This window comes from Strix uralensis, chromosome 19 (assembly GCF_047716275.1).
Source record: "Strix uralensis isolate ZFMK-TIS-50842 chromosome 19, bStrUra1, whole genome shotgun sequence".
Taxonomy (NCBI): Eukaryota; Metazoa; Chordata; class Aves; order Strigiformes; family Strigidae; genus Strix; species Strix uralensis.
The window spans coordinates 3701562-3716724 of record NC_133990.1 but is presented as its reverse complement, the minus strand read 5'-3'; the positions used below and the strand labels follow the sequence as shown (position 1 = coordinate 3716724).

At 44.6% G+C, this 15163-nt stretch overlaps 1 protein-coding gene across 11 annotated transcripts in view; it reads left to right on the top strand.

Annotated features, from left to right (window-relative positions):
* TNRC6C (trinucleotide repeat containing adaptor 6C) overlaps positions 1-15163 on the top strand; it is a 112439-nt gene that overhangs the window by 57990 nt on the left and 39286 nt on the right. For 10 of the 11 annotated variants that reach the window (XM_074889474.1, XM_074889481.1, XM_074889478.1 and 7 more), the window contains exon 5: positions 12038-14629. In XM_074889474.1, the coding sequence (XP_074745575.1) occupies positions 12038-14629 (2592 nt within the window). Of the gene's footprint in view, positions 1-6254; positions 6439-12037; positions 14630-15163 lie in introns of those variants that run through there. The other variant, XM_074889483.1, reaches the window with a different exon arrangement.

Genomic DNA, 15163 nt, shown 5'->3' with positions numbered 1-15163 from the left:
AGGTCCGTGTCCTTCTGCTGTTGCTGCCTCCAGAGCTGGACCCAGCACTGCAGGGGGGTCTCACAAGAATGGAGCAGAGAGGGAGAATCCCCTCCCTCGCCCTGCTGGCCATGCTTCTCTTGATGCAGCCCAGCACACAGTTGGCTTTCTGAGCCGTGAGTGTATGCTGCTGGCTCACAGTCCATTTTCCATCCACTAATACCCCCAAGTCCTTCTCAGGGCTGCTCTCAATCCACTCCTCACCCAGACTGTATTTGTGCTTGAGATTGCCCTGACCCATGGGCAGGACCTTGCAATTGTTCCTGTTGAACTTCATGAGGTTTGCACAGGCCCGCCTCTCCAGCCTGTCCAGGTCCCTCTGGATGTTAACACTATTTGTTTTTAAAAAAATATGGAAATTATCAGTATTTTGTTTTGATTAAATATTTTGCCAATGGTCTTATCAAATTAGTGTTGTAAAGGGATGTTGAGGTACCACCAGAGGTTGTATGAGTGGTGATTATGTTTCTTTTTTTTTCATCAGGGCTTTGTTTAGCATTTGGTAGTGCTTGCTGTCTGGTACATGTCCCTGGAAATCAGGCAGTGCTACCAAAGGTCACTAGTGACAAGTATATATTTAGACTAAAGGACCTCTTAAAAAAAATTGTACAAGGACGATAATACAGCAGTTAACGTGGAGATGGGATCTGGCCAGTAGGTACTGTCTGGATGTACTCCTGAGTCATGAACACTTTCTGAAATGCAGTAATGGGAAAGTTTGTGAGAAGTGAGTCTCACCTAGCAAAGGGTTTTGTCTCCTATGTAGATTTTCAAAAACTCCATATAATGCTTTGAATATAGAGAAGTAGCAACTGCTGTGTAGCACAAATATGGGCATTATGAATGAAAAATGATGGTAAAAACTCATCAGTAAACTAATCTTTGGAATGAATTTTTCTGTATTGTGTACGTTGTCTGACATCAGGCAGCAGAGTGTGAAAAATAAATCTGCTGCTTCCAATCTATTTGACAGTGATTAGAATTTTTCACTGGGAGAAGGAAAAATAGAAATCTGTAAAGGATAAATAACTGAGATGCCTTTATAGTTTCCCTGTCCTCACTTTCAAAGAGTGGGGCTGTGTGAAAGCATGATGACTCAAATGCCACTGCTTTTGTTGAGCATCGGTAGACCTGCATCCTACCTCAGCTTCACTGTAGACGCTGTGCTCTAGTGATAGCCAGACACATGGACTGCCCAGGCCTCAGTGGGGAAAAAGGGTCAGGAGACAAAGAGTCTGGCACGTTGTTACAATGTGCAGATGGCAGTTTTCTGACAGAGCAGGTGAAGAGACAGAGTAGCAGGACCTGTCTCTGATGGTGTTCTCGTAAAAGGTGGAAAGTAACTTACTAAGGTCAAAGTGACCAGGAAATAAGAATTTAGTCCTTGGGAAGAGCAGAAAGGGAGTAACATCACGTGAAGGTTATTGAAAAGCTGAATTTGTACAGCTCGGGATACAAGTATGATATTACAAGAAACAAAAACCAAAGAAGTTTGTAGCTGTTAGGAAAAAACCAAAAGAACAAAAAGATAACACTTTTATAAGCCCATTAGTAGTAAAAGGAAGGCCAGTGGAACTGGACTGATGTTCAGCAGGGAGGACCATCAGTAGATGGCATCAGCAATACTTTACATGCCTTTTCCCTTCGTCTGTAAACTAACAATTGATGTAGAACTAAGGCTACAGTGAGTTAGAGTACTTGAGGAAATAAAATGTCTCCACTTGTCAAAAAACGATGGAATTCATAGTAGACTACATTGAAGATGGGTTGGAGCAATCTGGCCCGCTGGCTTGCTTTCAGAGTGTGAGAACTAGAAAACAGAAAACAAAACAACTGATGTTAAAAGGTGAGAAAGGAGAAACTGAGGAGTTACAGATCAGTCAGAGTAGTGTGCTAGAATGATACTAGAAAAAAATACCAGAGCAGCTATTTCTGTGCATTTAGAACTTTGCAAGAGAGAAATACGGGCAGAACCAACGTGGGTTTGTGGAGAGCAGGTCGTGCCGAAGGAGAGCAGTTCCCTGTCAGCAGTGCGAGAGGCCCTGCAAAATGGGAGGGAAAATCATGTCCTAGAAGACAACTTTGTACAGCCTTTGAGAGTGCCTCAGAAGACTTTCTCGTGATGGATGTATGGTGGTGAAAAGAAGTGGGAAGAAACTACGGTAAGAAGTGTCATAGCTGCTCAGGAAGCTGTAGATAGAGAAGTGATCAGTCCTTTCTGGCAGAATGAGAATATTTTGAGTGAAAGTGCCAATTTGTACTCTTTGATATTTGCATCAGTGTTTCATCTATAAACAACAGCCTTCGTTAAATTTTTGAATGATCCTAAACTGGAGAAGAGTGCAAGGCAACTGGAAGACAAAATTGCAATATGGAATAGTGGTGACAAAATAGTGTAATTGAATATGAGATAAAGAAAAGGTATAGGTTCTTTATTCTGGCCAGAGCAGCTCTGTACACAAATATGGTTATATGAGTATCATGCTGCAAAAATGGATCTGGAGTTGGTCACAGGGTAAACCAGATTAATGGTGTCATATTGTTGAAAAGATGACATACATACTGAGGGATATAAACAATACTGCTTCCCATGAGGCACTTCTGATAAGGCCTCTGAATATTGAGTCCAGACTGTAGTACTGTGCCTTCACAAGGAGGTTAACCTGCTGGAAGAAGAGCAGAATGCAACAGGAGTGAGTAGAGATCTTGAAAACAAGCCTTGCAAAGAGAGAGGGAATTGGAGCCTGTAGAGTTGGAAGGAAGACTGGAGTTAGAAATGCAAAAATACCTAAATGACTGCTGCAAGGAAGAAAATTATGTGTTCTATATGTCTGTGATGGATCAGATAAGAAATAATGGGCTTAAATTTCAAGAAGGAAGGTTAAAGTTAGACATTAGGGCAAACGTGCCAGTATGAAAGCTATCTTAAGTGAGAGCACTTAAGAATGTGCAGTCTCTGTTGCTTGGAGGGCTTCCTTGGTGGGGTGGGCAAATGGCACTTAGTGCATATCAGGAATAGTTGCTTAGGTCAGGTGAGTGGTCTGCAAAACCTCTCAAATCCCCTTTTTTTAGTCTTCAGGTATCTATAAAGATTTAAAATTTATCAGATACATGCCTGCTGAGGTTGCTACAAGACAGGGCACATGGAAGGTAACAGTAAGTAGCTCTCTGCCAGCATGGGCTGCAGTGGAAACTGTGCTTTATTTTGCCCCCAAACTTTGGTGTGGGCTCTTCTTGGGGTTCTGCATTGCCTTCCTATGTACCCCTGTCTGGTAAACATAGTCCCCTTCATTTGGTGTCCTTTATAAGCTCCTGCCTCCTGTAGCCAAAATTGATTACACAAAGTTTATGTTATTAAGAAGAACACAAGGAACATGGGATGTCTCATATGTTCTTTTCCAGTTTTGACATATCATTTTAACTAATGAAAATTCCAATCATGTATAGCTGATACTAAAGTAATGTAATAATCCACAACAATATTTTGACTTTAAAGTTATTGTAAAATTGACTCTCAAGCTTAGTTTCTAATTGCATTTGAAATAGTTTTCTGAATGGAAGCAAAACGAAACATTTGATTTTCATCTGTTGTTTTTAAAATGAGGTTAAACCCGTCCAGTATTCAGACGCTATTGCGAAGAGACAGAGAACAAATGTCTTCAGAAGGAAACCAACTATTTTCAGGAGTACTTTAGTGGAACAGTTTTGAGCCAAGAATAGCAGCAGCGATTGTGCTTTGGTAGTGAAGTGGCAGCAATTCTGAGAATGCAGCCAAACCTTTAAAGAGACATCAGTTGTGTGCAATCCAGTGCAGAAGGGTGAAACTGCTCAGATGAACACCTGACAAGAATTGAAACAGCAAATTTAAAACGTGCTCCATTTACTGCATAATTAATATGTATTTGGGGCAGATGGGAGGAGGAGGAAGAGCAAAGGGATGAGAAAGGCAAATAATTGTAAAGGAACATATTAGACATACTGGAATGTTGCGTGTAAATTATCCTTTGAGGTTTGTGTATATGCATCGACAGAAGTTCTCTAGGTGTGTTCTCAGAATTTGTGATGATATTTAGGTCCTGAAAACGTTAAGCTGCCCCCCCTTCTGTTCACACTCTGTGTGTTCGTGTCTTAAAGAGAACCAGCGCTCTCCAGCCTGCGGTGGTTAAAGATGGTCGTTCCCCCTTGCTGCGGCGGCAGAACGCGCCCCGATCCGCGCTGCTTTGTCTGGGGCAGTTGTTCCCTGCGTTTATAAACAGCAGCGCCTTTGATTAATACGCTTTCATGTTTGTCACTTAGATCTTTCTAGATAGAGGCAGGGAAGTCATTAAGGGCTTGGCAGCGCACCAATATACATCTGGGACTTGGCCTGACTCTCCCCTGCCAAGTGGTGGGAGCTGGCATTGGGGCAGGCAGGAGGACGCTGGGCAGGAGGCAGGAGCTGGCGTTGGGGCAGGCAGGAGGACCTGGGCAGGAGCTGGTGTTGGGGCAGGCAGGAGGACCTGGGCAGGAGGCAGGAGCTGGTGTTGGGGCAGGCAGGAGAACCTGGGCAGGAGCTGGCATTGGGGCAGGCAGGAGGATGCTGGGCAGGAGCTGGCATTGGGGCAGGCAGGAGGATGCTGGGCAGGAGCTGGCGTTGGGGCAGGCAGGAGGATGCTGGGCAGGAGCTGGCGTTGGGGCAGGCAGGAGGACCCGGGCAGGAGCTGGCGTTGGGGCAGGCAGGAGGACCTGGGCAGGAGGCAGGAGCTGGCGTTGGGGCAGGCAGGAGGACGCTGGGCAGGAGCTGGCATTGGGGCAGGCAGGAGGACGCTGGGCAGGAGCTGGCGTTGGGGCAGGCAGGAGGACACTGGGCAGGAGCTGGCGTTGGGGCAGGCAGGAGGACACTGGGCAGGAGCTGGCGTTGGGGCAGGCATGAAGACACTGGGCAGGAGCTGGCGCTGGGGCAGGCAGGAGGACACTGGGCAGGAGCTGGCGCTGGGGCAGGCAGGAGGACACTGGGCAGGAGCTGGCGCTGGGGCAGGCAGGAGCTGGCGCTGGGGCAGGCAGGAGGACGCTGGGCAGGAGCTGGCGCTGGGGCAGGCAGGAGGACACTGGGCAGGAGCTGGCGCTGGGGCAGGCAGGAGCTGGCGCTGGGGCAGGCAGGAGGACGCTGGGCAGGAGCTGGCGTTGGGGCAGGCATGAAGACACTGGGCAGGAGCTGGCGCTGGGGCAGGCAGGAGGACACTGGGCAGGAGCTGGCGTTGGGGCAGGCAGGAGGACACTGGGCAGGAGCTGGCGTTGGGGCAGGCATGAAGACACTGGGCAGGAGCTGGCGCTGGGGCAGGCAGGAGGACACTGGGCAGGAGCTGGCGCTGGGGCAGGCAGGAGGACACTGGGCAGGAGCTGGCGCTGGGGCAGGCAGGAGGACACTGGGCAGGAGCTGGCGCTGGGGCAGGCAGGAGGACACTGGGCAGGAGCTGGCGCTGGGGCAGGCAGGAGGACGCTGGGCAGGAGCTGGCGTTGGGGCAGGCAGGAGGACACTGGGCAGGAGCTGGCGTTGGGGCAGGCAGGAGGACACTGGGCAGGAGCTGGCGCTGGGGCAGGCAGGAGGACACTGGGCAGGAGCTGGCGTTGGGGCAGGCATGAAGACACTGGGCAGGAGCTGGCGCTGGGGCAGGCAGGAGGACACTGGGCAGGAGCTGGCGCTGGGGCAGGCAGGAGGACGCTGGGCAGGAGCTGGCGTTGGGGCAGGCAGGAGGACGCTGGGCAGGAGCTGGCGCTGGGGCAGGCATGAAGACACTGGGCAGGAGCTGGCGTTGGGGCAGGCATGAAGACACTGGGCAGGAGCTGGCGCTGGGGCAGGCAGGAGGACGCTGGGCAGGAGCTGGCGCTGGGGCAGGCAGGAGGACGCTGGGCAGGAGGCAGGAGCTGCTGCCTGTGCGGGCGGGCGGCAGCGCCCGCGTCTTCTCTTGGCTGACTTTCAAAATCGGGAGAAAAGCAGCTAGGGTGCTAATTGTAGCTGGGTCCTGAAGTGAAAATGTTTTGTGACAGTTGTAAGAATTTAAAGAGGAAGGAAGATCGGTTTAGTGTCAGCTGCAATTAGATAATCAAAGCTTAAAAATCCTACTCTGTTGATACCTTCACCTAGAGTTAAGGAGCGGAGCGAGGGGAAGGGGGAGGAGGGCTGTGCGTGGAAAGGGCATTTCCATAGCCAGTGCAACCGAGGCCCGACCGAGCTTGCAGGTTGTCTGGGCGCACGCTTGCACAGAGAGATTTTCTTGGCAGCTCTACAGGATGAGGCTCACACTGTACACAGCCGACATATTGAAGCCGAGAGCCCTGGAGAACGTAGATGCAGGAGTAGAAACAGCTCTGCACACAATGTAGCGTCTCCTAGGATGGTTGGGCGGCTCCTTTCTTCAGGTATTTTATTACCCATCAGCCCTTTTTAGAGCCAAAAAAAGAGAAAGTAACCCTAACCCTGAGAAAATAGCATCTGCTTCTGCTAAATCAATTTATTACATAACATTTCAGAGAGAGAGCAGCAGCACAGCGTCCTAAGCTTTTGGCTGCATTTCAGGTTTGATAAAATGGCGTCTTCGCAGTGAGCTGCTTGCTAAAGATATGTTGCACTGAGCAGAAAAATGCAGTTATTTGGTGTTTTCTACTGCTGCTTTTGTTTTGGAGAGGTAGCATTTAGTGGAATCTCTACTAATAATGAAGAATGTTTATTTTTGCTTGTTTTCTTAATGCATTTAAAAGCTTTCAGCATCAGAGGAAAGGAACTACATTTTAATGTCGTAGTGCAGAAAATTAAAACGGGATGACAGGCTTTTCCACTTGTGTACTTAACTATGGTTTAGTTTTAAAATAAATAAAGCTGCTTTATTCAATGCTTCCATCTCTCTTCTGTCTTGCCACATTATGTACGCTATTCAAGATTTTAGCTTCCTCATATCTATGAGACTTGTAAGTTAGCTTTGTAAGTGGCTTCAGATATAGATGACAGTTCTCAAATTTGTCCTCTGTTTCAGCATATGCATAGAGCTGGATGTAGCAGGTAACCTGAAATATTAGCACTACAGTTCCCAGATTTTCTACTTAATTATATTTTGTTCTTCAGAATAGATGCTTGTGTCATCTTGTCTTTTTCTTTTATAAAATTAGGTTACATTTGATCTAGCACTTAAAATTTTTCTGGCAACTTCTATTGAATTTAGATTTAGAAAAATCCATGTATAGTCTTCTAAAGATCTGCTCATGTTGAATTGAAAACTATTTCTTTTGGGGGGAGAAAGTAATTTGCCCTTTTTCTCAACTTCCTCTCAGAATCACTAACCTTTGTGTGACAAGTAAAATCCCCAGTAGGACTGTCACTGGCCTTTGGGATTTTTCTCTTTCTGCATGTCAAAGCGAAGAACAATGTTGTCTGTAATCTGTCCTTTGGGCAGGACAGGACGAGCCAATGAATCTGGTGGTTGTTATGCTGACTAACATGAACTGAAAAATAAAACTAGTAATAAGAGAAGGACTCACAATTAGATCTGATTTAAAATTGGATGAGGAAAATAATGTGGTTCTCATTAAAAGTTTATCCCAGGCTTTGCCTCTTCGTGCCTTCTCCATACTTTGGTTCCTAAATCAGCTGAGTGTTATATTATAGTTCAGGGTGCATAATTTTACTGCGCAGCATTCGAACTAATTACTGCAATGGAAGTTATGAAGGTTACAGTTACTTTTAACTCAGCTGAATAAAAATGAAAAGAAATATTATTGTAAATTGCATTTTCAGAGGAGACGGATTGAAGTTTTGGGTAAACTGCTTGTGCAGGCAAAGTATTTTGCTTTTGTAAGAAATGCATGCAACAGCTTCGCCCCTTTCACTCCACTCATACTTTACATTTGTAATCTGTGTAAACGTTAAACTGATTTTGCAACTAATTATTCATATTCATTATCAAACAGAGCCAAAAATGTTTTCTATTTTTAATAAGTGCTAAATTGAAGCTGGTAAAGTATGTTGGGCACAGTATGTAATAACACCAGCAATCTCCTCCCATCCCATTAAGGATATCATTTATAAACACAACCAAACCCTCATGCTTATTGGTAACACTGATCTCAGCTGTGCATTTTTCAGGTAGCATGTATGATTACAATTTGACAGAAGTTATGTTTGTTTAAAACAAATTTGAGCTGTTATTCTTGGTATTAGATTAATTTTTACTTCCTGATTGCTGAAGAAATGTTGTTAATCAAGGGAATCATATTTTATAAAAGATGCATATTTAAGATTTTCAAACACAAAGTATTATTTTAAAAATTATTTCACTTTGCAGTGTACCAGCACTAGGATTTGCTAACATAAAATAATTGTGGTTCCTGTTCCTGATGCTTTGTTTAAAATCTTTGCTCAGTTCACAGAGGAAGGATAGAAATGCTTCTGGTGGACTGCAGTGCTTTTATTTCTGATCTTTGCATAAATAAAGAGGAACTGATTCTTAAGAATTTTTTTAATAGGTTTCCCATTTCAGTCTTAACAGCTTTGAAAATAAAATATTCACAATTCCTGTGAAGAGTTGATTTCCTAGACAGTTGGAGGAAATCTGTGTTCAAAAAAAACTCCAAACAAAAAATTATCTAGTCATATAAAATATTTTGCCTTCGTTCTTTTTCTTAAATGTTTAAAGTTCTTATGGATTAAGTAGGAGTCTGCTACTGGTTATTTAATTTATAGGAATGAACTCATTTTAGTCTAGAGAAAATGGAAAAAAGTCTTTTGGTTATTTGCTTTTAGACAAGAATATTAAAATTACTCTTTTCAGGATCAGTTCTGTACTCAGACTGTTATGTTTGTCCAGCAGCAAAGTCACAGTTTTTGCAGCTTTCTGTTTACTTTGTGACTTTTTTTTTTTTTCCATTCTCTTTATTTTATCTGTCCTGTTTCTTACAGGCTTTATAGCAGCAGCCTTTAGTGTTAGAACCAATTGTTCCAGTAAATATTTGGACACTGTGAAGTTATTGCACATCTGGTTTAGCTCTTTTTTCTGAATCTATGACTTTTGAAAGGTACCAGCGTGGTCCCACTGACTCCAGAGCAGGGAAGGCGCAGCACAGGTACACTGCTGCTCGAGAGAGGGCTTGCTTATTTTATGTCACCTACATGGAATTATTGTAATCCCTGTCAAAGTAACCACTTTCAGATTAGTCAGTGGTTATTGCTGAGGGCATAATCTGAACCTCAGTAAGAGGAACTATGCTGATGGTACATGAAAGGGAGTAACTGTGGAGTTGCAAAAAAAGGCATCAAAGGGTTTGAGCTGCATGTGTGCTGCTTCCAAGCCGAAGATACTTGGTACTCTCTGGAGTAGATGTGCTTATCCAAGTTAAGGCACTTGGCCATTTTCTACTTTTAGTGTGGACATCTCTTGATTTTTGTAGTTCTTCCCCCTCATAATTATTTTTTTCTTCTTGTTTCTCTGACTGCTCTTCAAAATCCTAGTATCTTATTTAATGAACCATTTTGCTGCCTACTCTCGGGAATCTTTCTAAGCTGTCTTGTCATCTTCCCCTTCCATTCCCACCCCTTCCCTTTACTTTCTGTTGTCTAAGTGCTCTCAAACTTGAGCATTGCTTTAACCACCATCTTTGGGGGAGAGGAGAAAGCAAAAGAAATGATTAAACAAGCAGCTCCCTTTCATCTCATCTTGTAGGTCTTGGTGCCATTTTTGTGAGCATTGAGGTGTCTTGCACTGTGCTCTTGATCCGTCTTCACAAACCTGCCCTGCGCAGAGACTCTGACTTGCCTTGGGCAGAGCCATCGTTCTCCCAGGCACTTGCACATGTAGCTTAGGTTTTGGCTTTGACAAGACCTTTTTATTGGAACGGTGTATTTCAAGCCACTTTTAAATCTTTCTGTCATGTCTGAAATGCAGTGCCGAATCTCACCACCCACAGTGTTGAAAAAAATCTCTCCTGTTATCCGATGCCTTCGTTGCCTCAACTTCTTATCTTCTGGCCTGGCCTGCCGCTGCCTTTTTTTTCTTTGTTCATTCCTGCTCTGCTAAGAATGCTGCTTGGCTCATTTTTCTGACCCTGTTGACCCTTCTTAAGTCATTTCACAGTCTTCCTTTCCCTTCCATGTCTTATCTGGGACTCTGGTCTCTATTTAACACCTGTGTAGTAAACCTAGATTATCAGGTAAATTTTCAACCTGCTTCCTTAGCTCTGTAATGTAACCAGTTGTCTTTAGACTATTTCTTCCTTTCTAGCAACTGCATGTAGGGGAGAGAATCCAGGTAAATCCAAGTGGCTCCTTTCACATTCTCTTTTGGATTTGTCATATGCACATCAATTATTTAGCTCTTTCTGTGAAATGCTAAGCTTTTTCTGGCATCATGAGAAGACAGGTGATGAGCTAAGACTGTTTTTCCCTTTCTTTCTGCAACATCTGTACTTTTGCTTCAATTGATTTAAATTTAAAAAAAAAAAAAAAGATATGCAATCTGTCCTGCGTTAGTGTGTTCGTTCTTCATCTTGATAAATCTTCATGAGGCAACCCAGAAATTATTCCCCCTCTTTCTTGAAAAGCTACAGGTGAAATGTGTGAATAAGTCTACTTTGTCAAAGAGAGAGCAAGCTTTTTCTCATTCTTGGAACAATTCTTTTTCAGTATTAGGAACACCTCTAATTGGCAGATTAGAGGAGCTAATCACACCAAACTATTTGTGATTTAAATTAATGGATATTAGGCATCCACGGTTAACAGCTTACTTGGGAGATTTGTTGCATCCATTTTCCCCACAAAATACTCTTATTCAAATGATAAAAAATAGAAGTCATGATTCTGCAGATTTACAGCAAATAAAAATAATTGCTATCCAAAATTTATAACTTAAGTATATGCAGTTTTCTCCCTTATTTAGACAACCAGCTAAGAGGAACTGTTCTGCAGATCGTCTCTATATGTATCCCTAGGATCAGACTGAATTACTTCCTATAAAATTCCCATCAACAGAAACTAAAAGGAGTAATCTGTACTAGAAATCTGGATGGAAAGTAAATGCAAAAACTTGAACTAAACTTGAGTTCTTAGCATGAGAAGTGTGTCTTTCAGTGTAACTTTTTACCCTAGCAAGCAATTAGATATGCTGAATAGTTTTTGTTTAATTTTTTGAATTAGTGTCTATGTTTGAGGATGTGGGCAGTGCTCTGAAAAGGTTGTCTTCTGAGGATCTGTACAACATCACGTTGATTTTCATTGGTTTGGGGGGGGAAATTGAACTGTATGTGGAAGTGCAAAAGAATGTTTAAACCACATGTAAATCCTTTAAGAGATAAGTTTCTTGACAAAACTGTCTGTTACTTACAAATGCCCAAGTTCTCTGCTAAAACGTAAGCTACAGTAGTGGTGGTTAAATAATTGACACTGGATAGCAAAGGTGGCTGCCCGTATTTGTTCCTTTATTTACAGAAAGGGTTGAAAACTGAAATGCAGTATAAATTTAATGCATTTAATTGTGACTTGGGTGTGTATGTAATATCTAATGGCAGGCAGATATTTTAGATTTTTTATTGGATGCTCTTTCTTTGTGTTTCTCTGAAGAATGAGAATTGACTCAAAACAAATGGTAAGAGTCTGCTACATACTCTTCTGCTTTTTTTCCAAATTTGCTTTTTAGATTTTTCACATAGATTAGTGCATTTGCTATCCTTATTTATTGCCTGCTTATTACTTTTACTAGTATACTAAGGGATACAAAACACTTTTGTTACTCTGTTCTAAACCTGAATTGTTCCATTATTTTAATTGAGAGTTTCGCCAGATTAAAAAAAAAACAAAACTAAATACGAGCATCGTGCTTTATTGTAGTGAGGAAAATTGCTGTATTATGTTAGAGAATGTACTCTAAATTTTAGCAGAATGCAGTGTTGTAACTAGCGATGTAAAATAGTACTTAATAGAGGGCTTTTGCAGTGCTTGAACAGTGGACTCATTTTTAACCTTGTTGGATCCTTTCAGATCTCAGCCACAGTGGATTGGGAGACCATTATGAGAATTCCCACTGGGGACAGCAGCCCGCTTTCAGGAGTGAAGGCAACTGCAGCTGGGATAAAGTGATAATAGACAGGACTGACAAGGAAGCGTGGCCTTCCATTACCGGAGCTGAGACTGAGTCTGCCTCAGAATGTACTACAGACACTGACTCTGCCTCCAACTGTGGCTCAGAGAACAGTAGCATGGCTACAGGGAGTGCCCAAGGCAACTTCACTGGACATACAAAGAAAACTAATGGCAATAATGGCGCCAACGGAGCACTCGTCCAAAGCACTTCTAACCAGAGTGCCCTTGGAGCTGGTGGAGCAAACGGTAACGGCAACTCGGCCAGAGTGTGGGGTGTGGCTGCGGGCTCCAGCTCTGGCCTAGCTCACTGCTCTGCCAGTGGTGGGGATGGAAAGATGGACAACATGATGGGAGATGGTAGAAGTCAGAACTGCTGGGGTGCTTCCAACTCGAATGCTGGCATTAATCTTAACCTTAACCCTAATGCCAATCCAGCTGCCTGGCCTGTACTTGGACATGAAGGAACTGTGGGAGCAGGCAACCCTTCCAGTATTTGCAGTCCAGTCAGTGCCATAGGTCAGAACATGGGCAACCAGAATGGGAACCCAACAGGCACCTTAGGTGCTTGGGGAAACTTGCTGCCGCAAGAGAGCACAGAACCACAAACGTCCACTTCTCAGAATGTGTCTTTCAGCGTACAACCTCAGAACCTTAACACTGATGGACCAAATAACACTAACCCCATGAACTCTTCACCAAACCCTATCAATGCAATGCAGACAAATGGACTGCCGAACTGGGGGATGGCTGTTGGTATGGGGGCCATCATCCCGCCCCACCTGCAAGGCCTTCCTGGTGCTAATGGAACATCAGTTTCTCAAGTCAGCGGGGGCAGTGGTGAAGGAATGGGCAGTTCAGTGTGGGGGATGTCCCCAGGTAGTCCTGCCACAGGAAACAGCAATTCTGGGTTCAGTCAGGGGAATGGAGACACTGTGAACTCAGCATTAAGTGCTAAACAAAATGGATCCAGCAGTGCTGCGCAAAAGGAAGGAAACGGAGCGAGCGCGTGGGATTCGGGGCCTCCTTCGGGTCCTGGGGTACTAGCGTGGGGCAGGGGCGGTGGCAACAGCGGTGTTGGTAGTATGCATTCTGGAGCTTGGGGCCACCCCAACCGTAACACCAGTAACGGTGTGAACGGTGAATGGGGCAAGGCCCCAAACCAGCATTCCAATAGCGACATCAACGGGAAAGGATCAACAGGGTGGGATAGCTCTAGTGTTACCAGTCCAAATCCTGCCATGCAGCAGGGCAACGAACAAATAAACTCTTGGGCCAAAGCTGCAGCATCTGGCACCACAGCTAGCGAAGGAAGTAACGACAGCGGTGGGAGTCAAAATGAAGGCAGTACTGGGAGGGAGGGGGCTGGAGAGGGCAGGAGGAGAGACAAAGGGATGATAGACCAAGGGCAAGTTCAGTTGCCAAGAAATGACCTTGACCCCAGGGTCCTGTCCAATACGGGGTGGGGACAGACCCCTGTAAAGCAAAACACTGCCTGGGAATTTGAAGAGTCCCCAAGGTCTGAACGAAAGAATGACAATGGAACAGAGGCCTGGGGTTGTGCAGCTACTCAATCTTCAAACTCAGGGGGGAAGAACGATGGGTCCATCATGAACAGTACAAATACCTCTTCAGTATCTGGGTGGGTCAACTCTCCACCGGCAGCTGTTCCAACAAATACAGGTTGGGGAGACAATAACAACAAAGCACCAAATGGCCCAGGGGGATGGGGAGAGTCAGCAAGCTCTACTACTGTTAATAATGCTGCTGCTGCCAAAAGCGGCCACGCTTGGAGTGGGACCGCAAATCAGGAGGACAAATCACCTACCTGGGGTGAGCCTCAGAAACCCAAATCTCAAAACTGGGCAGATGGACAGAAATCAAATCCAAGCTGGACTTCAGGAGGTGGAGATTGGACAGATTCATCATCTGTTCCTGGACACTTGGGTGATGGGAAGAAGAATGGATCTGGATGGGATTCTGACAATAGATCAGGGTCTGGTTGGAATGATTCCACAAGGTCTGGGACCAGTGGGTGGGGAAATGGCACAAACAGCAAGGCTAATACAGGTACAAGTTGGGGGGAATCTTTAAAGCCAGGCCCCCAACAAAATTGGGCTAATAAACCCCAGGACAACAATGTGAGTAACTGGGGAGGAGCTGCTTCTGTAAAACAGACGGGGTCAGGGTGGGTTGGTGGGCCAGTGCCAGCCAAACAAAAAGAGAACTGTGAGGCAACTGGCTGGGAAGAGCCATCTCCACCGTCCATTCGCCGCAAGATGGAAATCGATGATGGTACCTCAGCTTGGGGCGACCCAAATTACAACAACAACAAGACTGTAAACATGTGGGATAGAAATAATCCTATAATTCAGAGCAGTACCACAACCAATACCACCACCACTAGCACCATTATCAACACAAATATGGTTGAACCTCAGCCATCGCACCAGTCAAGTGCCCAGCCGAACCGGTCCCCGCTGCTTGGTCCAGGTACGAAAATAGTTTTATAAGATACTTTATACCAGTATTCATTACTGAACCCTGTCTGGTCTGATCAGTGTGTAGTTACACATTAAAGGTAGAAAACCTGTATTTATGTTGCAGAATAAGTTTATTCATTTACTGTGAAGCAGTGTTAAAGTCTTGTCTTGAGGACAGAACCCGTGGAACCTGACACAAACTTCCGTAGTCCAAGTGAATGTCGGAAAGGCTCGAAACAGTTACCTGGTCAATAATGTGCTAGGTCCTTAGGTTGTTGATCCCTATTTATTTTGTCAGCTCTTCCACAGTTCTTTAGCACCTTCTTTTAATTCAGCCATTTGAGAGTTGGGGTCTTTTTGCTAACCTTTTTTTCTCTTATTTGTCTTCTGTTACCATTGCTCAGTCTTTGTTCTTGTTTAGACAGCATGCATCTGTTTCTTTTCTGCAGCCATATCTCTTGGCAACATGTTTTTTAACGGTTGCATGAATCTAGGCTGTTGCTGTTTCTCTGTCTTCTTTGTTGCCTTTGATGAAGAAATGGTT